The sequence below is a fragment of the Pogona vitticeps genome, chromosome ZW-PAR, assembly GCF_051106095.1.
Source record: "Pogona vitticeps strain Pit_001003342236 chromosome ZW-PAR, PviZW2.1, whole genome shotgun sequence".
Lineage (NCBI taxonomy): Eukaryota > Metazoa > Chordata > Lepidosauria > Squamata > Agamidae > Pogona > Pogona vitticeps.
In genome coordinates, this window is record NC_135800.1 from 8,069,462 (window position 1) to 8,093,464 (window position 24,003).

Below are 24,003 nucleotides of genomic sequence, written 5' to 3' on the forward strand. Positions count from 1 at the left end.
TGTAGTCCCCAAAACGGAAACCTTCCAGTCTCTCTCCTCAGGTGTCTTTTCTTCTCCTCTCAAACTTCTAAGCTTTGAGGCTGAGCACACCTACTTGATCCTCAGAGGGTTGTTACTGCAACTCCTTCACCATCCCTTTGGATGTTCTTCTCTGCCCCCCCCTTTTCCCCCCAGCTTGGTTCTTTCCTTTGCTGAAACAGGGTGTCATTCTACACGCTGGCATGATATGTTTACTTATTTACTTTTTTTTTTTTAAATAGCCAAGGCCACACCGATGCCCTGAAAACAAGGCAGCACAGCTTCTCTGCCTAACCGGCTGGGAGTGAGTTGGATGCCTCGCCCAAGAGGTCATGAAAAGGCTCCTTTTGACCCCAGCGAGCGCCATGCCGCCTGCTGCGGTCTCAGCCCCCGCCCTCTGCGGTTGGAGTTTCCTGGACTCTACTGTACACAGCTGATGCAGCGACAGAGGAAAAATCTGAAGGGAGCGCTTCTCCCAATTAAATCAAGCCTCGTCCTCGTGCTGCATATTTGGAAGGTTTGAGGGAGCCTCTGAGTGCATCTCCGATCTCGGGTCATCTTCTAGAGTCTTTTCTCTAAATGACTGGTGAGAACTGTGTATATCTTTGATGACCAACTCAAAGCTAAGAAGAGCAACAGGACAGAGTTAGTGCCTTGAATCTGACTTTTCCCCCCCTTCTGGTTGTTTTCTTTTTCTTTTTGAGGCAGAGACACTGGAGTGTAAATAAGTCAGATGAAGAGAAGAGGCCAACGGGTTTTCATTCACATCCTCTCTTCCTGCACCTTCTGAGGGAAACCAGCAGGTAGATGCCCTCGTGATGTCCTGAGCAGGTAAGTGCGCCTCTCATCAATAACTTTTTGCTGGTAAGATCACTTCTGCTTCTAAATCAGGCTTGTTTTGAACTCTATAAACTTCCACAGCATCTTACAACTAACTTTGCTGGCTGGGGCTTTTGAGGGTCCACATTTCAAACATCTGGAAGAGGGGACCCTATAAATTCTGCCATCACATCCTTCAGTGTGATGGATGCCTGAATACATGCTTCTGAACATTGCAGAATAGTTCTCTCACCCTCTCCCCATCCTTCCTTAGGCCAGAATTTGGGGTAAAGTTACTTTTTTTTTCTGATTGCAAAGCCCAGAATCTCCCAGCTGGAGTGGTTGGTGGAAGAATGAACAAATTATTTACCCATCTGCCTTCTACAATCAATTGATTGTTCATGTGTTTTAAGCTCTTTGTATACTGTACTTCTTTTAAGATGATGCTTGTATTTATATACCACTCATGTCTACATTCCAGCAATATATGCCTGTATTTGCAGAAGGCGGAACTAGATGGCCCTTGGTGTCCCTCTACAATTCTTTGATTCGGTTATTTTACCTAGGAGAAAGTCCCACTGAGTTTGCGGGGGCTTACTCCCAGGTAAATAGCAAGCCCATTTACAGATACAGGAAACCCCTTTTGCCTTTTGAAATAACTCCATCTGTTTCCAAGGGCGGAGGCTGAGCAGAACCGGGGGGGGGGCAGACAGGCTTAATAAGCTAAGTCTTAGCATCCTAATATTCTCCAAGGAGGAGGGGCACGTTGTGACCCTCCAGATGCTTCTGGGCTGCCGCTCATCCTTCACACATGCTTGTGTTTAGCTTCAGACCTTGGAGAAGTTACTTTGGACTATAACTCCCAGCATGACTGTTTTTGTGAGTTGTAGTTAAAAAGAAGAAGTACCGTAGCTTTTCCAAGTTCTGCTAGTCTTAAGAATGGGAGAGACCCCCCCCCCTTTTATATATATATATATATATATATATATGTAACTGAGAATCTGGTTCAGGTAGTTGTTGAAGCTCTGAGTAAACACTTTTCTGAGCTAGCTCAAAGCACAGCTGACCTCTTGTTTGGCAAACTCACTTGCCTAAGTTTCATTTGGAAATCTCTTTGTGCTCACAAACACCTCAAATTATATGTCACCACCAAAAGGCTTTGTTTGGCTTGCCTACGGCAGACATTAAACTAACTCCACTGCAAAAGTGCCGTAGGGCAGGTTGAGAGGATGATGACCTCCAACAGAAGGCACTTCCCAATGAGTTAGCAGGATGACCAAAAAAAAGTACAGTAAGCATTTTAGTCCTATGGACCTGTCCACTAAAATAAGGATGGAGACCTCCTGACTCTCTTGGTGTTTTAGATTTCAACTCCCCATCAGCCCCTATCAGCAGAACCTGTTGCTGCAAGGGACTGTGGGAAATGTAGTCCAAAATGTCTGGAAGCCCAACATTTCCCAACCCTGCAATGAAGACGCCCAGACATTCTGTTGGACATATTGAAGCAGACCAGGGAGGCCTGCTTGTCAGGGTCGCTGTGTCTGGATCCTGAATGAAGGATGAGTTACGAGGTTAGATCAGATGGCCAACAAGACCCTTCAAAGCTAATTGTTCCATGATTTCAGTGCTGCCTTAGGACAAAGTTCCACATACAGGTGACGTCAACCATCCTCTGGCCCCCCTTCGTCTTCACTTTTCTTTTGTGACCCCACCTCTGCCTTCTTTTTCTCCCCCCCCCCCCACCATCCTGCCCAGTTTTGCACACAGGGCAGGATTAAAGACACAATTAAGTTTCGGCTTTGTCAAGTTTAAAAGCCCCCCATCACACTAAGAACAATGCCTATTTCTTTAACAAAGATAAAAGACTAAAATCGGGAAGACCGACCCAATCCAACCCACCTTTATTTAGTAATCTGAGACCCCGAACTATGGATATTATTAAGGCTGTGCATCAATCCATCCATAGGTCTCTTGTTGTAGTAAGACGCACCAAGGCCTAGGCTTAATCGCTCTACAAAGACAAGACAGGTTATTAGAAGAATTATGTGAACCTTGGAGCAGAATTAAACACTAACTTGCATTCTGTAATCTGTGATCCTAAACTGGACCTTACTCATCCAGTGTGTCAACCTGGCCTCCCTTGGATGCTGGGCTAATGAGACACAGGAAAGAGGGCTGTTCTTCACTCATCTGGCCACTTTCTCCCCCCCCCCGCCGCCCACGCCATGGCATGGACCCTGCCCTCTGGAGGCTGGACCTCCTTGCTCATTAGCTAGGAGGTTTGACTGAAACCAGACACTACCTGGCTCCATCCAGCCCGGAAAAGCCAAATCCTCACAGCTCTTTTTTTCCAAAGACAAGCGCTGCCTTGTCAGGGACACCTCTCCGCTGTGGCCCCTCCCTCTCTGGGACATCTGTACATCTTACTCCAGGCATCCGGGTCTCTCCTAAGCTTTCTCCGCTTGGAGCTGACCCATCTCTGCCATCGCTTCTCACATCAAGGGACACCGAGAGGAGGACCTGCAAAAGCAACTCGGAAGCCAGGGTTATCTCGAGATGCGTCAAGGATACCTGGGAATTTGAGAGGAGATTTGGATTTCTGAAGGTGTGCATGTCCCATGGAGTTTCCTTAACTCAGGAATCCAGTTCATCTGTTGTGTGTGGGGCGGGCGGGGGGGAGAGGGGTCAGGGAGAAAATAAACAAGCTTGCAAGAGATCACATTTTTTAAACATGTCGGTTGAGGCCAGTGGCGGCATCTCGGTTCCCTTGGCTGCAAGTAAGTGTCCAGTCTCAGATATTAGGGAGGGGGGATTCGGAGTGTGTGGAGGTGACTTTAGTGGCTCAGCCTCCCTTACAGATTAACCTGAAAGCATTTTAACCACTTAGAGCAGGGGGATAATACTTTGCCAATTGTTCCCCTCCGGGGATTCCTGCCTCTTTGTTAGGGCTTTTCTTTCTCTTCCAAGCCTGGATTTGTTTCTTTTTCTTAATCAGTGTATGCCTATGCATTTTAAAGGGCAGCTGTGGTCACCTTTACAGTAACTGGGGTTGAATTTCCGGCATGTTGTTGGAGAGGGAATGAGAGAACTCTTAGGGCAAATTAATTCTCCAGAAAGGCTCATGCATGCCTTAAGGTGGGTGTGTTTGGGAACAGGCTCCAGCATGGGGCATATAGAGGACTAGAGCCTTTAAAGGCATCCTCTAGCAATCTGAATCAGTAATGCCTTTTTGCTACAACATTCAAAATCTACCTTTACGTCTCTGGCTTATTTCATGAATGCTAATAAGTGGAGCTTGCTTTAATATATCTGAGAGCTTAGAAATGAATGATTGGATCGTCACATAGCCATGCTTACAGCAGATCCATTGAAATCGATGGGGATGTGTGGACTCCAGTCTCACGGACTGCTACATAAATGGTGTATGTTCATGTATCGTCTGCTTGTGCAGCCTGTAAATTGTGTGTGCTGTGTATTGTTGTACACTGCTTTGCAGCATTGGAATCTAAGCTGTTCATAAATAACCTTACATTTAAAAGAAGCCCTTAAGAAAGTTACAGCCCACTTGACTGATATTCATAGATCTTAAGTATGTTTAAGCTGGGGTTCAACCCTGTCTGTCTCCCTCCACCTTTCAATGTCTCTGAAATTTCACTTGTAGCCCTCACCTGTTGATATATATTTTGGAAATGCAGTGCCAGGTAGAATGGACAGTCTCTTTGCTTGAAGGCATCTCTTTTTTCGGCTCACCATTCTGTAAAAATCAAGTCATCCTAGAGTTTCCGGGAGAGACCAGTCTTGATCAGCCGGCTGCATTGAGAGCCACACGGGGTGCCTCCAACTTTCTCTCCTGAGCTACACCCAGGCCAGGAAGGGAGGAGCGCAAACGGGGAGAAGGGAATTGCCAGCCCTGCTCTTGGGACAAGCTCACCACCCCCATCCTCCCCAGCCGGCCGGGATGGGAAATGTAGTTTGACACCTCCCAAGTGGTGTCTGCTCGGAAGCAGGTTTCCCTGAGCCTAGTGAGATATTTACTCGCCAGCAAAAACAGACAGGTCCATAGGCTCAACTCCCTCCCTCCCTTTTTATAAACCAACCCCCCATTGCATGAATGCTGGTAGATGGATATGTTCTTAAGCGGGTTTGCTCCGTCTTGAGTCCTATTTGGTTCAACGTGTGCTAAATTCCGCCTCCAGTTAAGCTTGCAGCCGCTGAGATCTTTTTTTTTTTTAAGAAAAAAAAAACACGAAACTTTCCGCCTCCTCACCTTTCACCCCGAGGGTACCAAAAATCCTCTCGATTTCTAGTTTCAGCTCTGCTTCCCTTTTTACACTAGAGGGCAGCAACGAGCAGCGGCGGAGCAGAGCTGGGGGAAAAAAAAGAGATTTTTTTTCTCTCTCCCCCTTACTCCCTCCACATTTTCTCCGGATCATTCCTTTTTTCCCCTCTTTGCAAACTCCGAAGGCGGTTTTCAAGCGGAGGAAGGACAGCATCTGCGAGTTTGAAAAAAGGCAGGCTCTCCTCTCGTGCTTTAGCTAAGCCTCTGCGCTCCAACCATCCAGGGGACTTGGACAAAAGTAAATTGCAGGAGAGTTTTTTTTTTTTTTAAACGGGATCCCGCCGCCCCCTCCCCGGAAGGACGGAGGGACAAGAGAAGAGCCGCTCTTAGGAGCTGGGGGTGGTGGTGAAAGAGAGAGAGAGCTTGAATCCTAAGGAGGCGGAGGGTGGCGGGGCCAAGGAGGCGAAAGGTCCCGCGATCATGAAGGGTGCTGGCTTCCCAACGTGTCCTTTCTCTGCCCCCCCTCCATCTTCCCCCAGGCGCTCGCGGTCTGAGACTTAGATGGGATTAAGCCGTCGTCCTCTGCCCGCGGGAAGAAGGGACTCCGGAGAAGAGGACGCGCGGACCAAGGAAGAGGAGGCGAGGAGGAGGAGGAGGAGGCGAGGAGGCGTCCACGACGACGACGAGGAGGAGGAAGAAAGAAAGAAAGAAAGAAAGGGCGAGCAGCCCGAGGGCTGAGCAGCTGAAAAGCGGATCTTACCCCCCCCACCCCGCCGCCTTCTCCGCTTTGCAAGGCAGCCCCGGGGGTCGGCCGGCGGCTCTTCAGGGGAGGCCGGGAGAGGGAAGGATGCGCCCCCACCACGGCGGCTTTCTGAGGGATCGGGGCGAAACCATGCACTAAGACAACGTGATGAAGCTGGCGTCGGAACCGGTCTCCAGACTCAGAACAGCGGCGGGCGGATCATCATCATCATCAGCAGCAGCAGCAAGAGGAAAAGCGAGAGCAGCGACGACGACCAAGGGGTGAGTGCGGAGGGAGGGAGGGTGCAGGAGAGAGAGAGAGAGAGGAAAAAAAATGTCCGGAGCTCCGTTGGAGACTACAACTCCCCAAATCCCCAGCCACTTGGGGGACGTCTTTGCAGGAAACTGCAGGGCGTTTGGACTTAGAACGTTCCAAAACTTAAAGAAATTAAGTTCCAGAATCCGAGTGGAAAAGAGATAACATTTCCCAGCTGGTGGAGGTGATGGGGAGTGGGGGGGGGGAGGAAGAGAGAGTATATGAATTAAAAGTGCTTGCTACTCGGGCGATTTGCACAGCCCCGGGGGAAAAAGTTGCTGGCGGACTACAACTCCCAGCATGCTGGATGGCTGGAAAGTCTGACAGATGCAGCCAGAAATACCTTTCCCACGCTGGGCGGCGGGAGAGGACGTCTGATCAAGGGTTTGGAGCTGGACGTGGGAAGTGGGTGGGGGGAGGAGGAGGAAGGGATGAGTTTGGACCTCCGGGGGCTTGAAATGGGGGGGGGAGGATCCAAAAAAGCCCCCCCCCCCTTTGGTGCCAAGCTGTGATGCTTGCTCTTCACAACCGAAAGTCAGTTTCTGAAGAAGTGACTCGGACGGGCAGAAAGTCCGTGGAAGCATTCCTGGCGGGCGGGGAAGGGAAGATGCCACCCCCTTGGCCGGCGGGGCTGGCGTTGGGGGATACCGGGGGGGCGCCTTGGGGCGGGCTGGGGAAAGCCTTTTCCGCTCTCCGGGGAGGCCAGGAAGCGAGGAAGGAAGCGGCGCCCGCTTTGCCATGTCGGTGGGTCCGGATGCGCCAGGCAGGAATCGGGCCCCCCTTCCTTTTGTCCCGAGCGATTTGAGGCCGGGGGGTGGGTGATAGGGTGGGGGGCCGCGCGGAGAGAAAATCGGGGACTTGGAAGAGGGTCCCCCTGGAAGCTTTCCTCCCTCTCCCCTGCTCCCCTTCGTTAAAGAAAGGAAACAGACCAGGGAAAAGGAGGAGGAAGAGGAGCGTTTATTTCAGGGAAGAAAACCCCCCCCCGCCCACTTTGTACTATTTAAAACTTACTGGGACACTCCGGAAGTCTCTTTCTGTTCTCCTCCAGCGCTCGGACCGACCTCTTTGATCCCAAGGTCCGTTCCGCCCGCCGGGCTGGCGGGGATGGGCGATGCGAAGGGTTTGGGAGCCGCGCCGCTCCCTTGATTTGCAGACGTGGTGGTGCTTGGGGGGGGGGAGGGAGCCCTCCTTTTGCTAGAGAGGGAGGGAGGGAGGGGACGCTGGGCCGTGGCGGACAGAGGCACCCCAGCCTCTAAGAAAGCCCTCCCCCCACTAAGCACCAATCCTGCTGCCTCTGAGTGCCATCAGAGAGAGGAAAGAGGCTGGGGGGGGGCAGAGAAGTGTGACTCCCAAGGCTGACAGACCCTATTAAACGCCTTCCTCCGTTTACTGGGGAGCAGCAGCGGCTCCAAGAGAACCAAGACAGAGGGTCCCGAGTTCAAATCCTGCCCCCTCTTCTTGCTCAAGGGTCGGCCCTGATAGTAAGTCAGCAGAAGGGCTGATGATGGCTTCCCAAAGGAAGTAGCAGTGGTGTTGGGTAGCGCTTGGAGGAAGCAGGCAGAGGGGCATTGAACCTCTGACCTCTGTCTCCTCAACCAGAGACCTGGTTTTTAAGATCCAGGTTGTAGACGGCTCAGCCTGACTGACAATATCTGAAGTTGAAAACAATGAATATACAACCCTGGTTCACATAATTAAAAATACAGTGTTGAAAGCTAAGTACAAAGAGTAAAGAGGCATCTTATAACACTAACAGGCAATATTAAGGCAAAGATCAATAAGTGTACAGAAATTTTAAAAATGTCACTCTGAGAAATGGAAAGCACAAGTAGTACTGAAGATACACTGGTTTAGTGAGGGGAGGCTTGCCCTTAGAGAAAGGTCTTTGCCTGCTGGCGGAAGGACAGCAAAGATGGGGCCAGCATGGCTTCCAGTGGGAGGGAGTTCCACAGTCTGGGAGCAGCCACAGAGAAGGCCCCCTCCTGTGTCCCCATTAAATGCACCTGTGAAGGTGGCAGGACGGAGAGAAAGGCCTCTCGTGATGATCTTAACACCTGAGCCGGCTCATAGTGGGAGACACAGTCATTGAGATAGCTTGGACCCAGGCCAATTAGGGTTTTATAATTAACAAAACAGCACTTTGAATTGTGCCAGGTAACTGATCAGCAGCCAGTTGAGCTGCTGTATTTGGGGCATCGTCATTATGTGATCCCTGTAACAAGCCCCAGTCAGGACCCATTGAAGTTTCCTGACACTCTCCATCAGCAGCCTCACATAGAGCGCATTACAGTAATCCGCCTGGGAAGTAACTAAGGCATGGGTCACAGTGGCCAGATCAGATCTCGCAAGAAATGGACGTCGCTGGCACACTAGTTTTAATTGTGCAAATGCACTTCTGGCCATCCCCGAGACCTGGGCATCCAGCCTCAGGAATGAATCCAGGAGCCACCCCCAAGCTGCGCGCCTGCTTTTTTCAGTGGGAGGGCAGCCCCCATCCAGTACCGGTTGCATCCTTATAACATGATCTGCCTTCCAATTGATCAGGAGCTCCTCTGTCTTGCCTGGATTGAGTTTCAGTTTGTTCACCCTCACCCAGTGCATGACGGATCCCAGACGCTGATCTAGAAGAGCTGAAGCAGCTTGTTTGGATTTAGGTGGCAAGGAGTCGGGAGAGTTGGGTGTCACCCGCATAGTGGTGCCACCGAACCCCCCCAAACTCCAGACAATCCCTCCCAGCAGTTTCATGTAGATGTTAAATAATAAAGGAGACCAAACAGAGCCTTGAGGGACCACCCCCCCAAAGGTCAGCGGTGCCAGGGTGTCGAACAGGACCCCCCCCAGCCCCATCACCTGGGTTCTCCCAGGAAGGCCAGGAGCCGTGGCAAAACGGTGCCCCCAAGTCCCATCCAGAGAGACAGGGCAGCAGGATATCGTGGTTGATAGGCTCGGAAGCCGCTGAGAGCCAACAGGGACCCAGATCCTTTGTCCGGCTCCCGTCATCGTTTATCTATCAAGGCGACCGAAGCCGTCTCTGCCCCCCAACCAGGCCTCCTGAAGCCAGATTGAAATGGGTCCAGAATACTCCGTGTCTCATCCAGGAACCTCCAGAGCCGAGGGGCCACCGCCCTCTCTAGCACCTTCCCCAAGGATGGGGCATTAGATTATTATCATTAATTATTATTATCATTAATTATTTGGTATTGTGGGAACCAAGGAGGGCTTTTTTTAAAAAAACACAATGATATTATCATCAGTCTTAATGAACTCCTACCTCTTAGTTAATGCTCTAGTCAAAGATCAACTCACCTGGAGGTCTGGGAAAGTTAGGGGCGGACAGTGCTGGACGAGACCGATCTGTCCCTGGCCCCTCTATTGCTCTTTTCGTAGAGGAACCAGAGAGGTGGTGGTGGAGGGCAAAGACCCTTCTTCCGCCCGAGACACCCTGCAGAGCCACTGCTGAGGATCAGAGTAGAACCTGCGGGTCTCTGGATATTGACCAACTACGATATTCATCCTCCCCCACAAAACTATTGCAAATTTGCTATCCTGAGCCGGCCGGCCTGTGGCTGGCTTTGCAGAAAGGCATCCATTTGTGTGTGTGTGTGTGTTCATTTAAGGGGCGGTGGGCGGGGGGGGGGGAGAATGCTGAAACATTTCCGTTTTGCCCAGACTTGGCTACAGCATGTCTGGCAGCCTTGGTAATTGCACGCCCCCTCCTTTCACCTTTGCTGGGCGTGGGCTTTTGGAGGGGAAACACCTGCCCAGGAGCTGGCTAGGAAGGGAGAGAGAAGGGGAAAGGGGAAGGGGGGGAGAGCCTGACAGAAGGCAGCTGTCAGAGAGGAGAGGAGTGGGAGTGGGTTGCAATGGAAAAAGGCTTCTGAAACTTGGCAAAATAGAAGGAGAGAAAGAAAGAGAGAGAGAACAGGTGAATGTTGTGTGAGAGCTTCTAGAGAGCTCAGCGGTTCAGGTCTTTGGCTGTGGAGGCAGAGGTTGGGAGTTCGATTCCCCCATGGGCCCTCCTTGGCCGGGGCTGGACTGGATGACCCCAAGGGTCCCTTCCAGCTTTGCCGTACTAAGATTAATCAACCCATTAATAAACCGTGCATTGGTGCCTCCTTTTGACTGTTCGGATTGGTACGCCTGCTGTTTGCAACGATTGGCCTGTTGGGTTAAGACTCCGGAGACCTGGGTTCGAATGCCTAGCCAAGCGCCAAACTCACCACGGGGGGAATCTTGGGCCAGTCAGAGCTGCATAGCTTGAGCTACCTCCACAGACTTGTTGGGGGGGGGGGATCAAGAGCGAAGGAAGAAAGCCTGAGCCATACTTTTAGCTTATTGGAGAAAAAGAGCTAAAGATGCAGCTGACTTGAAAACCAGGGCACGCAGAATGGACGTTTCAGAGAAGGGTTGGACTACGCTCACCCAGACAGCTTTTAAAGCAGTTGAGACACAGGGAGGAAGGACCTCTTTTCTCACAGGCAGGTTGGAGACTGGCGGGGTGGTGGTGCCAACATGCCTAGTGTCTAAGCGCCGCCGGGTCTTTGTTTATTAGGAAGGTTGAGATAGACTATGCCACTCCACTCAGTGGAGGGTGTGGATGACTCTTACTTTGTGATGGAACTAAATCCACTACAGGTTTTAGCTTGAACATTAGAGGAGCTATCCAGAGTGCTGAGCCTGTTTTGGCGAGAGGATTCGACACCATTAATAGCTCCTGTAATGGAGCAGTCCTTACAGCAGAGGGGTGTGTGTGTGTGTGTGTGTGTGTGTGTGTGTGTGTGTGTGTGTGTGAGAGAGAGAGAGAGAGAGAGAGAGTCTTGCCATTCTGGGCTGGCTTAGTCTTCAACAGGCAATTGAAACACATATGAGACTCTTACCCAGTGGCCGATCTATACATTTGTCATGAAGACAACTCCAGGTTCAATTGCAGTCATTGTCAGGTGGGATTGAGAAACCCTGGAGAGCTCCTTCCTGTCTGCGTAGGCTGGTGACTGCCTGGGAGAAAAAATTGGGCCCCTGGGTGTGTGTGTGTGTGTGTGTGTATGTGATTTATCAAACCCTTGTTTGGTGAGCTTTCAAAAGGAACTTGGAAATTGGCCTCTAGTCCCTGAAACCCTAAGCCCTTTGCTGATCACCAGCCCACCTGTCCTCATCCTTTTGACCCGAGTCCCTTCCCCCTGGGGAAGTGATGCGTCTTAGATGTTGGCTCTGTAAATTCAAAGCCCTGAAAGGCATGAAAGGCTCCTTCTTGTGTGAGCCAAGAGTTGGAGGCCTCTGTCCAACTCGCCCTGCTGAGACCTCCTTCCAGGGCTCATGTCTCCCGATAGTGGCCCCTCCTGCAGCCTCCCCTCCTTTTAAACCAACACACCACTTTGAGCAAACCCAGTCTTGTCTGATTCAGGACCAGGCCTGGTTAGTATTTGGATAGGAGGAAGGGCACATAGCTAAGTAAAAGTACTCCTGCTTTCCTTGCACAGGTTCAAATGCCACCATCTCTACGTGGGACTGGGAGGGAGGGGAGCCTGCCTGAAACACGGGAGAGTTGGCTGCCAGTCAGTGTCGACAATACTGGGCCAGACAGACCACAGGCCTGACTTTGTATGAATTGTCTTCCTACATTCTTATGTTGTTCCAATCGTACATTTGACCCAACTCCGGGGAGCAGTGGAAGACAGGAAGGGCCTGGTGTGCTGTGGTCCATGGGGTCACGAAGAGTCGGACACGACTGAATGACTAAACAACAACAACATTTGATGGGGGGGGGTTGTTGGTTGTCTAAATTACAGCTGGAAGCAGGAAATCCAGAAAGAATGAGAAAAAGAGAGAGAGAGAGAATTGTCAACAAAGAGTTGTCGAGCTTCTACATGGAGATCTTTAGCAAGGGGGAGCCTCTAGCCCACTCCCAGTTCATACACTTCCACAGTCCAGCTGCTCTTCTCAGCTAAAATCTGCCCATTGATGATTTAAGGGCTCTAGATCTCATGGTGTCCCTTGCAGCAGCAGAGAACAAACCTTGCCCTCTTCTAGATAAGAGCACTTCAGGTGTTGCAACATAACGTACACTTATCACTCCTCAGTCCTCCCTTTTCCTTTATTGATCCCTTCTACCTTTCCTCACCAGACCTTTACCCTGCATTGACCCCTCCTTGGAAATTCAGCTCACTGCATCCTCTGCATTTTACCTTGCATTTGCATCCATTGCCCAGAGCTCTTTCATCACTGTACCTATACTGCTGTCCCTTGTATGCTGCTTGGCATTTGCTCGGTGATTAAATCTGCTAATTTAAAAGCTGAGAGGGTGTGCGCTCGACATACCTGCCCTGCAGCATTGTCTCGATGGTTCAAAGCCCAGGCCTGCTCAAGGCATTTGGTCGCTCATGGCATATAATAAGATGGCATTCCCTTCCGTTCAATGTGCAGGAGCTGACTTGAATCAGTCTTTCTTCCATGGGGGTGATGCGATAGCCCCGCACTTGAAAGCAGCTAACCAGCTGAGTGGGTGCAGGAGAAACTTTGGGGGTACACATCCCTCTCCTCCTTCCTGTTGCTTCACTTCTTAACACCATTTTCCGTCTCTAAATTCTGTCATAACTATTATCCCCTGTCAGCTGCAGGTCTCATAACCGGAATCAGCAGTTGCTGTATCTGTGAAAAGGGGATAGCATACATATGTATGTGTTCCTTCCCTCTGCTTTTTTTTTTTTTTTTTGGCTGCCAGCTGTGATTTAGTCTCCTAGGGTATTCACGGTCCACAAAAGCTACGATAAGAAAATCTGGTGCCAGTTGGGACCTGACGGGCATCTCCCTTTCTCTCTATCCTGCTCTTGTTCTTTGCATTCATGAGAAAATTTTCATGAAGTGTGTTTGGTGGGTTAGAAAGGCCATTTGGGAAATGCACATGCGCGGACGCACACACAAATGCATGAATGTATTGATTTCGGATTGACTACATGGTGGGAAGATCGGCGGAGTGGTGGGTCTTATCCTTGTAAATGTGAGTTGAGCAGCCATGTAGGCCAGCCTAAGGTTCTGTTGTAGAGCAGCAGGAAGAAAAACTTCAGAGACGTAGCCCAGGTAGCCTTGTTTCAGCAACAGATACAGAAATGTGACAAAAGGAGGAGTGTTGTAACACCTTGAAGGTTAACAATTTGTTTCAGTGTGAGTGTGCCTTGTCTGGATCACCTCTCCTTTCTGAACTGCAAAACTATCTTAAGTTTCTGTTTTAGATAGTTTGAAACAATTTTAATAAACTATTCTCTTTTTCTTTTTTCCAGGGGATTTCCTTCTCTCTGGACCATTTTCTATTTAACCTGTTTCTTTGGATTCTCGCAGGGAAGTCCTGAAGGTAAACTTTGCCCAGTTCTATCCTTTTTTTTTTTTTTTAACAGGAAGTGGGAAATCCTTGTCTAGTCTAGTCATCGTTTCTTTATGGGAGTTATCAGTCACATTCCTGTTGCAAACAAAGCCTGGATGTGAAATGTGAAAACTGTAAAGCTGTAGAATTGTGAAGGAAACGCTGTTTTAAAAAAAAGAGAGAAGGGACACAGTGCAGATGAAAGCCACGTTTCAGACCACAGTGAAAATAAGTGTGCCTGTGCCCTTCGTGTGAAGGGTGGCCCCAGGGCTAGGCGGCATGAGACAGGTGGCAGGAAGTGGGAAGTGGCATCAAGGTGTTGGAGGGGAGATCTGTTTGCTGAGGAGCCTCAAGCTGTCCGCGGAAGGTGGGGTGCTTTTTTGAAATTTTCCAAAAAAAGACTCAACTACTCATCCATTCAACTTTACGTGGAACGATGAATGTCCATGCACACATACAGACACATGCCAGCTTGCCCTTTGCTTCCAGCCGCCAAATGTGTTGGGCCAGCCTTCATGGTTTTATAATTCAGGAACCTCCTTCCGTACGAGACGGATCACCCTTTCAGCCGCCACCCAGACATTATTGCGACGGGCTTGATGGCATTATCTCCTCGGCCATTTTGCCGAAGGATGGTTGGAAGGATGGTTGCTGTCCAGAAGGTCATTCACAGGCCTGGCATATACGTGGGGGAAACGCCGGAAGATACGAAGGGCATGGAGCTGACCCTGGGAGTCTCCGCCATGTCTAAAACTGGCGAGGGTCAACACAGGTGGCCCGAGAGACAGAGATGGAGACTCGAGTCACAGGACTCGCTCCCAAGTCGGACTTAAGTTGCACCAGCTAATCAACTTGGTTTGGTTCCCACCCCCCATGACTCAACTTGCAATTTGGAATCCACCCACCCTTTCCTTTTTTTGGAGGGGGGGCTTGCTTTTAAGGGCGACTCAGACTTGGGACTTGGTGCCAAAGATTCGAATTTGGACCCAAAGACTTGCCAGTGTCCCTGCCAAGAGGGACTCTCTTGAAATGATGAAGGAGAGTGGCACGTGGGCAAGACCGGTCCTCGCAGGCTAGGAAGTGGCTAATGATTCGGACCGGCCAATGAGTGCTGCAGGACCGTTCGCTCGTGCAAATGCACTTGTTACCAGTTGCCTGTCACAAGGCAGGAGACCCTGCCTCTCCGTGACTGGGGGAAGGATTGGTCATGAGGCTCAACCCATGGTGAGCAGAGCCAGAACCCAAAGGGGGTGGAACTGGCCGCGGTGCAGAATTGTGGCCTGTTTTTCTCCCTCTTTTGCCCAGTCAAACTTGGTGGCTGCAACCTGACATTTTTCTGTCACTGCCTCCTGGTTTCCTGAGCGTTTTCCCCCCCCCCCCATGCTATTTTTCTTTCTTTGGCTTGGCCACGGATGTGATGTTTGTATGATGGCTTCTTGTAGATCCCGGTAGAGAGGGGGAGGCTCTGGGCTCAGAGGTGGCTCGCAAGGCTGTTTTTGCAGCTCTGGATCCAGACCCTTTTGCCTGCCCTTATCTGAAGGGCTGCCCAGCCTGAGTCTGGTATAAAGACAGAGAAGTACAAGGAGGAGGAGGATCAGAGTCCTTGACATTGCCCATCATCCACTGTGAGCAGCCCCTGGATGGAAAGGCTCAGCAGCAGACATGCAGGGCCCCCCCCGACTCCAGTCGATGTCTTCAATCTGACTTGAATGAGATGCATTATCACTCTGTTTAAATTATAAAAATAATTTTCGTTTGCCTCTATACATATGAGTCGGCCCACTTCTTATGACCTGCCTTTTACATCAACGCACTTATTTGCCATGAGTCAGCATTTGCAGTTTTATTGCAGTCTTTGTTCTCTTTTTGTCCTCCCCTTGGATGATGGGTGAATAAGCGCCCCAGCTGAGGCAGGTTTGAACCTGGTGCTTGGCCCAGTATCTTCACCGTTATGATGCCACACCGTTATTAATAGCAGACTGTGAGCAAGAGATGATTCAGAGAGGCTTGCACTTCGCTGTGATTACTCAGCACTCCGTGACGTGCAAGCCGAGCAGAGGATGACAAATAAAGAGAGTCCTCGCATGAATATGGGTTGCTGCTTGGCGGACATCTCTGTGTGAAATCTACGACTGCATAAATCAATGCTGCAGGCGTGCGCGCACACAGACACTCGCAACCCCATGGCAATTCTTCTCATGAGAAAATGAAAAGTGACACCTCGTTTCTCCTTCAGTATGAAAATCTTCTCTCCTGGATTTATTCTGGGTCTGACAAAATTTGAATCTTGGACAGATCTGTGGGGAAGCTGGAGGAAGAGGTTGTAACCATGAGCAACCCCCAGAAGGTGTCTTAGCCCCCTGCTTCTTAATCTTTCCCAAAGAATCTGCCCTCCCACCGTGACAGATATAAAAGTCCTCCCCTTCCAAGAAGCAGATCTGTGCATTTGAAAGCATTCCGTTATCATATTTGTCCTTGCCTATAAGTATTAAAAACTTCCCTGGAAGGAGGCGTTCTCAAGAAGAACTTCAAGAGTAAAATACAAGTGCTAATAAATTGTGCTTGTCATAGTCATGAATCATCTCTTCTCTTCAGCCGAAGAGGTAACGGGAGTGAAGATTTCCATGCCCTTTCCACTTGACCCTGAAACATATCTGCTGTTTTCTTTCCGGCAGAGCCTGGAAGGAAAGGGAAACTTGCAAATATACAACTGCTTCCCCCCTGCCCCGCTTCTTCTCCTTGTTCTTCTTTTTGATATTTGTGTCTTGCTCTTGAAGTTCTCCTTGAGAAACCACTCCTCCTCGTTTTCTTGAGTTTTTCCTTCAGCAGTAGGTCCTGGGGAGCAGCCATGCTGTTCTAAATTGCCTTTTTAGTGGGTTTGAAAATGAGCAAGGGAGGTGCCCAAACGAGAAGGTGGCTCTTTTTCTTGTCCTCCCTGCCTGAAGGGCATGCCAGAGGAGGAGAGCACGCTGGCCTCACCCCCCTCTGTCGTTGCCTTCCGTGCACAGAAGCGACTGCCTGAAGAGGAGGTGGTGGCTGTTCGGTTATTCTGTGTAGGGGAGGATATGGAAAAATCCGGGTTCAGGGCTCACGGGGGGGGGCTTGCATGGGTAGATGAAGCATCTACATGGCGCATTCTCTGCTGTAATGCCACAGAGCGGATGGGGACTCTCTCGTAGTCTCTCAACACACTGCAAACGGCAGCGTTCCACTGGAGGAGAGCCGCGGTGGTTGAAGCGGAATCAAACTGCTATAACCACATAAGTGGGGTCTTGACTTGAGAACTTAATCCATATTGGAAGGCAGTTCTCAAGTCAAAAAGTCTGTAAGTCAAGTCTCCATTGACCTACAGTGCATTGAAAACCGATTAATCCCGTAACAGGCCGTTTTTGTTCCATTTTTGGGTTTTTTCTGGTCTGTAAGTCAAATCTCAGTCTGCAAGTCAAACCTAAATTTTGCGGCCAGAGAAATCTGTAACTCAAAAAGTCTGTAAGTCAAGCCGTCTGTAAGTCAAGGGTCCACTGTAGTGTGGATACGCTTCATGCTGCCTTAATCATTACGAAACGTGTCAGTTGCAAGTTGCTTGTTGTTTTGTCACGCGTCCCTTCCACAGCCCTGTCGGTGGCTGTGGAAGGAAGGCCTTGACCGGCCTCACCTGACCGACTCCTGTTGCTTTTCAGATGTGGACCTTCTTCAGAGGTTGGGCCTGGTGGGCCCAAGGACGTCGAGTTCTTCGTCCCGCTCCGTTCCTCAGGGAGTCATCCCCTTCAAGTCAGGGGTCATCTTCACCCAGCGCGCGCGCATCGAGGTGCCTGTCAGTACCGTTATCCCCGCCTCCTTCGGCACGGACTTGGCTTTCGTGCTGAGCCTGTGCTCCCATCGAGTCAACAGTGCTTTTTTATTCGCCGTCAAGAGCGCAAAGAAGAAGCTACAGCTGGGGGTGCAGTTCATCCCTGGCAAGATCATCGTCTACGTGGGCCACAAGCGCTCCGTATATTTCGATTACAATGTCCACGACGGACGGTGGCATAACTTGGCCCTTGACATCCGAGGCCAGGCCGTCACCTTGTTTACCTCTTGCGGGAAGCAGAGGGTGCATGCAGATTTGCATCACAAAAAGGACGAGACCCTGGACCCTGGCGGGTCTTTCCTCTTAGGGAAACTCAACCAGCACTCCGTACAGTTTGAAGGTGCCCTGTGCCAATTTGATATTTATCCTTCTGCCAAGGCAGCTCATAATTACTGTAAGTACCTGAAAAAACAATGCAGGCAAACGGATACGTATCGGCCGAATCTGCAGCCTCTTGTCCCGCTACTGCCCAAAGATCCGAGAGCTTCTGAGATGATTGTACCCCAAACGGACCTTTCTCTCCTGGGCTTGCTGAACCTGACCACTGTAATCCCCCCGTTGTCTGTCTTCAGGGCCACCACTGCTCAGAGGAGCAAGAGACTGGTGGCATCCACCACCAGCGCACCATCGAAGCCCCCAGCTCCACCACCGACCCCCAAAGCTGCCAAGACCATCGTGGCCTCCTCTCCCGTCCTGCCAAACACTGAAGCCCAGCTCCGTCGGACTGCTACCGTCACTCGTCCAGCTCACCGGACGAGGACCGTAACAGCGTTTGAGAAACCTCATTCCTCTTCCAGTGTAAGTCTGGAAAAGCCTCATTCCTCCACGTTGGCCTTCCCAAACTCCACCCTAAGCTCTGCTTCCATCGTCCGTCACAAAGAGGGGACGAAAGAGGCCCAACGGGTGATCAGCCAGAGCCGCACTTCCAGGTCTTCTTTCACAGCTAGCACCACGAAGCCAACGATGAAGAAAAACGCCAGTTCGTCCAGCAGCCTCCCTCCGGTGACCCTGAAACAAAAGACACAGAGTGTGACCAAAGGCCCTGCAGCGAAGACGTCGATGAGCTTGCCAGCACTGAAGAAACCGGGGCCCACCATGGCTGCTGTCCTGTATACCAAACCGGCCCTTGGAGCCACTTATCCTGTCCTCAGGATGAATGTGCAAAGCCTGAATTTAACCACACCGGCCGCCGTAGATGGGTATCAGCTGTTTGACCCCATTGGGCCCACCCTGTATCCGTTTCTCATGGGGCTCCCCGGCCCCAAAGGAGACCGAGGCCCTTCGGTAAGTGGCAGCTTTCTTCACGCACTTTCTCTTGAGCAGCTGAGAAAAGGAGTCGAGGCTTATGTTCATCTTGGTGGTTAAATTGTGTTGTTTCCATCTCTGGAGTGGGCATGGTCTCTTAGATCGGGGACGGAGGAACTGGTTTCAGGTGGGCGATGCCCCAGGTGGAGGGGACCGACAGGAACAGGCGTGAGCATGCCTCTTAACATGGCAGATAACGGCAATGTCCTCTGATGCCAGAGGTTTTCCCTGAGCCCCTGGTTCCTAGCCTTAGGTGACTGCCAAGGTGCTGGCCAGGGATCCTGGGCGTTGTAGTCCAAGGACACCCGTGTTGCCCAAGGTTGGGAGCCACGGCCCTAGACCCACTGTGGACTAGACAGGGAAGCGATGAGGCCTCCCCATCTCAGCCTTTGGATTGGTGTGTGTGAGTGCGCGTGCACACGCACACACACCCACCCAACAGATCATGTAGTGCAACACCATAGGGATGCATAGGTTCCTCCATGAGAAAAAGAACTCCATGTGGAAAATTGGCAAATCAGGGAGATGGCTAAAAAAGGTCCACTTAGAACTCTTTCCTCCTGGCGTCCAGCTTTCCATCCACAAGGTCTTCCTCCCTTTCCAGAAGGCCGCTTGTTCCATTTGCCGTCTGAATTTGGCACAGATTTTGAGTTTTGTGCAGGTTGATCTTTGGGCGTCTGTGTCTCGCGGCGGCCTGGCACCTTTTAAAACTTCTTTCGGTGAATGGGATGCGGGGACGCTGTAGACCTGTGATCTCCAGGTGGTGCTTAGGTGTGTGGACTGTTGGCTCCCTAAGAATTTCTGTTCCTGGGCTCACAGGCGTGCACACTAGAAGATAAGGATGAGTAAGGAGAAATTGGCACGGTCCATCCTTCTAAGGGAACTAACCTCATTTGCACTCCCCAAACTAAATATGCAGAAAGGTATATGCAGTTACAATATGTACCGACTGTACACAACATGTGCCTGAATTTGACTGTGCAGCTTTTGGCTCGGAAAAAAAAAGTGTACAAAAATGTGTTAGGTTGCGAGACGGTGTCCAGAGAGGCGCATGTTGAGAGGAGAGGAGAACATGTTTACAGCTTGGGCAAATCTGGAAGCTGACTTTCCACCTCTTCCCCCTACCCAAAGGGAATCTGCGTATGTGTGTGTTCGGGTGTGTGTGCATTTTTTATTCCTATAAGCTTTGAGGAGTGGAAATATATGTTGTTTTTCTGAGCAGCAGGAAAGGCTTTGGGGAGACACTTTGCTGCCCCCCTCCTTCAACTTTCTGTGGTGATGGAATTTCATTTTAATACATTACCTTCCCTCGCCTGTGTTGCCAACTTCAGGGCACTTTCTTAGCTCAGCCTCTGTGCCAAGGCGGAAGGACTGAAATCACTATTATTTGGCATAAAAGGATGCGACATAAGCAGGCCTTGTAGATAGATAGCTGGACTCTTGATCCATAGTTTTGTATTGCCTTGTATTGGCTGAGAGCAGCTTTACATGGGTGTAAAGCTCCCAGAGGTGTAGAAGGGGATTGAATCTAGGCCTTTTTTAAAATGCGTAAACCCTGTATGCTACCATTGAAAAGCAGGTATTTCCCTGAGTATAAGGGAAGGCAGAAGTGTATTGATTTGGCCAGCAAATTGGTGAGAGATGCCTAGCTCTTTGGGAAAACACCACATCCTTTAGAAAGAAAAAAAGAAGAATAGAAATGTTATAAAGATAATGGAATCAATAATCTTCCATTTTCCGGGAATGTCAGTGCTTTCCAATTGCATTATTCCATGTTTTCTTCCCTCCACCCCTCGTCCTCTTTCTGGGTTTTGCAAATGAAACCCCGCTTCTGTTTTTTTGGCCTCCAAGAACTTCTAGTCCCCTCCCCTTTTAAAATAACCACAAGTTCTGGGGCGTTACGTGGCTCTCTTAGGTTCTAAACCTTTGCAGGTATCTTGAGATAAGGCCCACGCCGCGGATCCATGGGGAAAGGTTGCGCAATCAGGCCAGATGGAAGGGTTCCAACAGGACTGAAATAAATTGCTGGACAGCTCAGTGGTTTCTGGCTGCAGAGCCAGAGGCTGGGTGTTCGAATCCCGCCCCCCCCGGGCCTCCTTGACAGGGACTCGACTCCAGAGGGCCCGTTCCAGTTCTGCAGTTCTAAGGTTATTATTATTATTACTTCCTGCACATCGTCACAGTCGATGTTAACAGTAATGCATTCTTTGGCTCATTGGTAGACAGCTTTCTACATTCCAGTATAATCCTGCCTTTTAAAAATTCAAAATGATGACGCTTATAGTCTTGTTTTATTTTTCTTAGGTGGATAGTTCCAGTGGTCAGAGTCCCTTATTTTCATGAAACATGTTCCAGGCTCTGTCCCCGACATCTTTTCTCAGATGTCAGTAATATCTCAAATCTATAGACAAGGACTTGTGCTCTGGATTCAGGCCAAACCCAAATCCTGAACTTTGAATGGTCCTGTTTCAAATTGATATCTCTCTGGTCTGGATTGAAGCAGGAATGGATGGGTTTCATTCTGGGGCAAAGTGAAGTGAATTGGGTCCAGGGCACAGTTCAAACCAAATGGGGTGCAAATTGAACCAGCCTCCTGTTTTTTTGGTTTGGAAAAATCGAAACGTTAAGGGCGACTGCTGTGCCAACTTCTGCAGCTAGTTGTTCGAAATCTGTCAGGTTTACTCACCTTAGTTAAAGCCTATCATGTCTCCACATTTCATGTGCATAAGTGCACAACCAAAAAGTTACAGCCGTTTTGGTTTTCCAGTGCAGCGACCTTACAAATTAACCAATTGTTTTGGATCTGGGCACAAGCTGAATGGTATGGAATAGAAATGTCACTGGATTGAACTGCCATACATTCCACAGGCCTCAGTTTGGTCCCCCAAACCAGATTTCTGTACAATCTTGGCAGAGACAGTTTTGAACAAGATGCACTAATACTCTGTGATTCATCCCAAGCCGTTTACCTAGACCATTCCTAAAGAATGCCCGAACTGTCAATGGGTTCTGTGATCCCTGTATCTCCTGCATTGTATCCGTTCTGCCCCATCTGTCCCAAAAGAACAAAATTCACTGCCAAACTGAAAGAATGGAGACTTTTTTTGGAGAGACACACTTTCTCCCTCCCTCTTCTGTCACAATCTGGAATTCCAGCAAAGCGGCGAGCGTGGGGGTCCCCTGCGAAGAGACTGCAAGGGATGACCCTTGGTCTTTGATTCATTCTTGGACTGAATTACAGCTGTTTCTCCATCCTCTGCAGAAAGTTCAGCCCACCAGTCTTGGGCAGAGTGAGCAATTGCGCTACCGCCTCGCTTTGACCTCCCAGGCGATGAACTGAGCCACAGTAGTGAGAGAAAGGTTACAGCTATGCTCAAGTTGGCTTCGTTGACCTTTGTGGTGACTAATTTGTAAAAGATTTTCCATGTTTTTTTTTCCCCTCCTCTTTTTTTCCCCTCTTTCTTTTTCTGTAGTATTTTACTGGATTTGCCCAGAATGCAGAGCAAGGCATCTTGAGAAATGGAACTTCCTAGCTTTGATGCCGCCAGACAAATGCAGATGTTGATAATAAATTGCTCTCTGGTTGAGTAACCGCACAGGCAAAACGCCTCTTTGCTCTTGGCAGGCATCCCTGAGGAGGTTAGGGCGGTGAGCCTCGGTCCAGCTCTGCTCCTCCAGCTGGTAGCTGTCAATATTCTAGCCCCGTCTACTCGTCCTTGGTTTGACCAAGGCAATGGCAGGTTGAGAATGAATGGCTCCCAGCAGCGTTGTATCACTGGGGCTTCCCAGAAATTATTTTTTGTGGAAAACGGTGATAAGGAGGGCTGGGGAGGAGAATATCCTCCGTAAGGTTTGATTGTGGCTTGGCCCTGTAATTATGTGGGACTGGGGAAGGGTGACGAAGCATGTTGAAGAAAATGCTTTTCAGTTTTTCCTTCTCCATCTTTTACGGACTTCACTTCCCAGAGTCCTTGACCATCAGCCATGCTGGCTTGCATTTCTGGGAAATGGAGTCCAAAACATAGGATCGGCCAGAGACTGAGAACCGCTTTTGTTCAAGCCCATTGAAGCGGCATAGATCATTTGCAGAATGCTGTGAATGGTAAGAAGATCTGAAGAGCTATGCGAGGTTGGACCAGAGATATTTCTGTTTAGGATGTGAGCTGCACATTTACCATCCTACTCCTGTTTCTTGGCAAGTGTTAATAAGAGATGAGCGGTCTCTGAAAATGGGGAGGAATGTGATTATCGGGACGAGTGGCCACAGACAGCCTCATGCTCTAGGTGTTTGTCCACGTCCCTTTTGGCTGGATAGGACCTCCCCATGCCACCCTCACTTCAGTAAAAAAATAACCCCAAACCCTCCCCTACTTCCGCGGATCCTCTGGTATGTTTTTAGCGGGGGGGGGAGATCCCGCCCTTCCTTCATGGTCGGTTCACCCCCTCTTCCATCTTGTTGGCTTGGCTTGATCTTCCTCTGTGCAAAGCTGGGGAACAGTACATTTTGGAGTGTTAGTCCCAGAACTGGACACTCTGGCTGGCAGATATTTTATGGGGGGGGGGAAGGGTGCCATTTCCAGGCCCCTAATCCCTTGTCTTACTTCTCACGAACTGCAGAGCTTAGGAATCATAGAACAATAGAAAAGTGAAGTTGGAAGGGGCCTACAAGGCCATCAAGTCCAACCCCCCTGCTCAGTGCAGGAATCCAAATCAAAGGATATCTGCTAGGTGATTATCTAAGTTTTTCTTGAAGGCTTCCAGTGTTAGAGCACTCACCCACTCCCGAGGTCACTGGTTCCATTGTCATACTGCTCTAACAGTTGGGACGTTTTTCCTGACATTCAACCGAAATCTGGCTTCCTTTAACTTGAGCCCATTGTTGTGTGTCCTGCACTCTGGGATGATTGAGAACAGATCCTGCCCCTCATCTGTAGGACAGCCTTTCAGATATTTGAAACGTGCTATCGTATCACCCCTCCGCCTTCTTTTCTCAAGGCTAAACATGCCCAATTCTTTCAGACTTTCCTCATAAGGCTTGTTTTCCAGACCCCTGATCCTCCTTGTCGCCCTCCTCCGAACTTGTTCCAATTTGTCAGCATCCTTCTTGAAGTGGGGTGTCCAGAACTGGACACAGTACTCAAAGTGAGGCCTAACCAGTGCTGAATAGAGGAGGACCAGCACCTTGTGGGATTTGGAAACGATACTTCTATTAATGCAGCCTAAAATAGCATTTGCCTTTTTTGTAGCCACATCACACTGTTGGCTCAGATTTAGCTTGTGATCTACGACAATTCCAAGATCCTTCTCGCTCGTTGTTTTGC

At 49.8% G+C, this 24,003-nt stretch overlaps 1 protein-coding gene and 1 long non-coding RNA gene across 4 annotated transcripts in view; one reads left to right on the forward strand and one right to left on the reverse strand.

The window, feature by feature from the left end:
- The first annotated feature begins 744 nt into the window (after positions 1–744).
- COL27A1 (collagen type XXVII alpha 1 chain) overlaps positions 745–24,003 on the forward strand; it is a 134,160-nt gene continuing 110,901 nt past the window's right edge. Inside the window, exons 1-4 of one of the 3 annotated variants that reach the window (XM_078382699.1) lie at positions 745–849; positions 5,656–6,139; positions 13,448–13,518; positions 17,208–18,661. In XM_078382699.1, the coding sequence (XP_078238825.1) occupies positions 6,027–6,139; positions 13,448–13,518; positions 17,208–18,661 (1,638 nt within the window). In that variant the 5' untranslated portion in view covers positions 745–849; positions 5,656–6,026. Of the gene's footprint in view, positions 850–3,238; positions 3,443–5,244; positions 5,415–5,655; positions 6,140–13,447; positions 13,519–17,207; positions 18,662–24,003 lie in introns of those variants that run through there. The other 2 variants (XM_078382698.1, XM_072985015.2) reach the window with 2 other exon arrangements.
- LOC144585124 (uncharacterized) lies at positions 2,712–7,338 on the reverse strand. Its single transcript, XR_013539632.1, has 2 exons — positions 7,185–7,338; positions 2,712–2,848 (listed from the first exon to the last, which is right to left on the reverse strand). It is a non-coding gene; the product is annotated as an uncharacterized LOC144585124 (long non-coding RNA).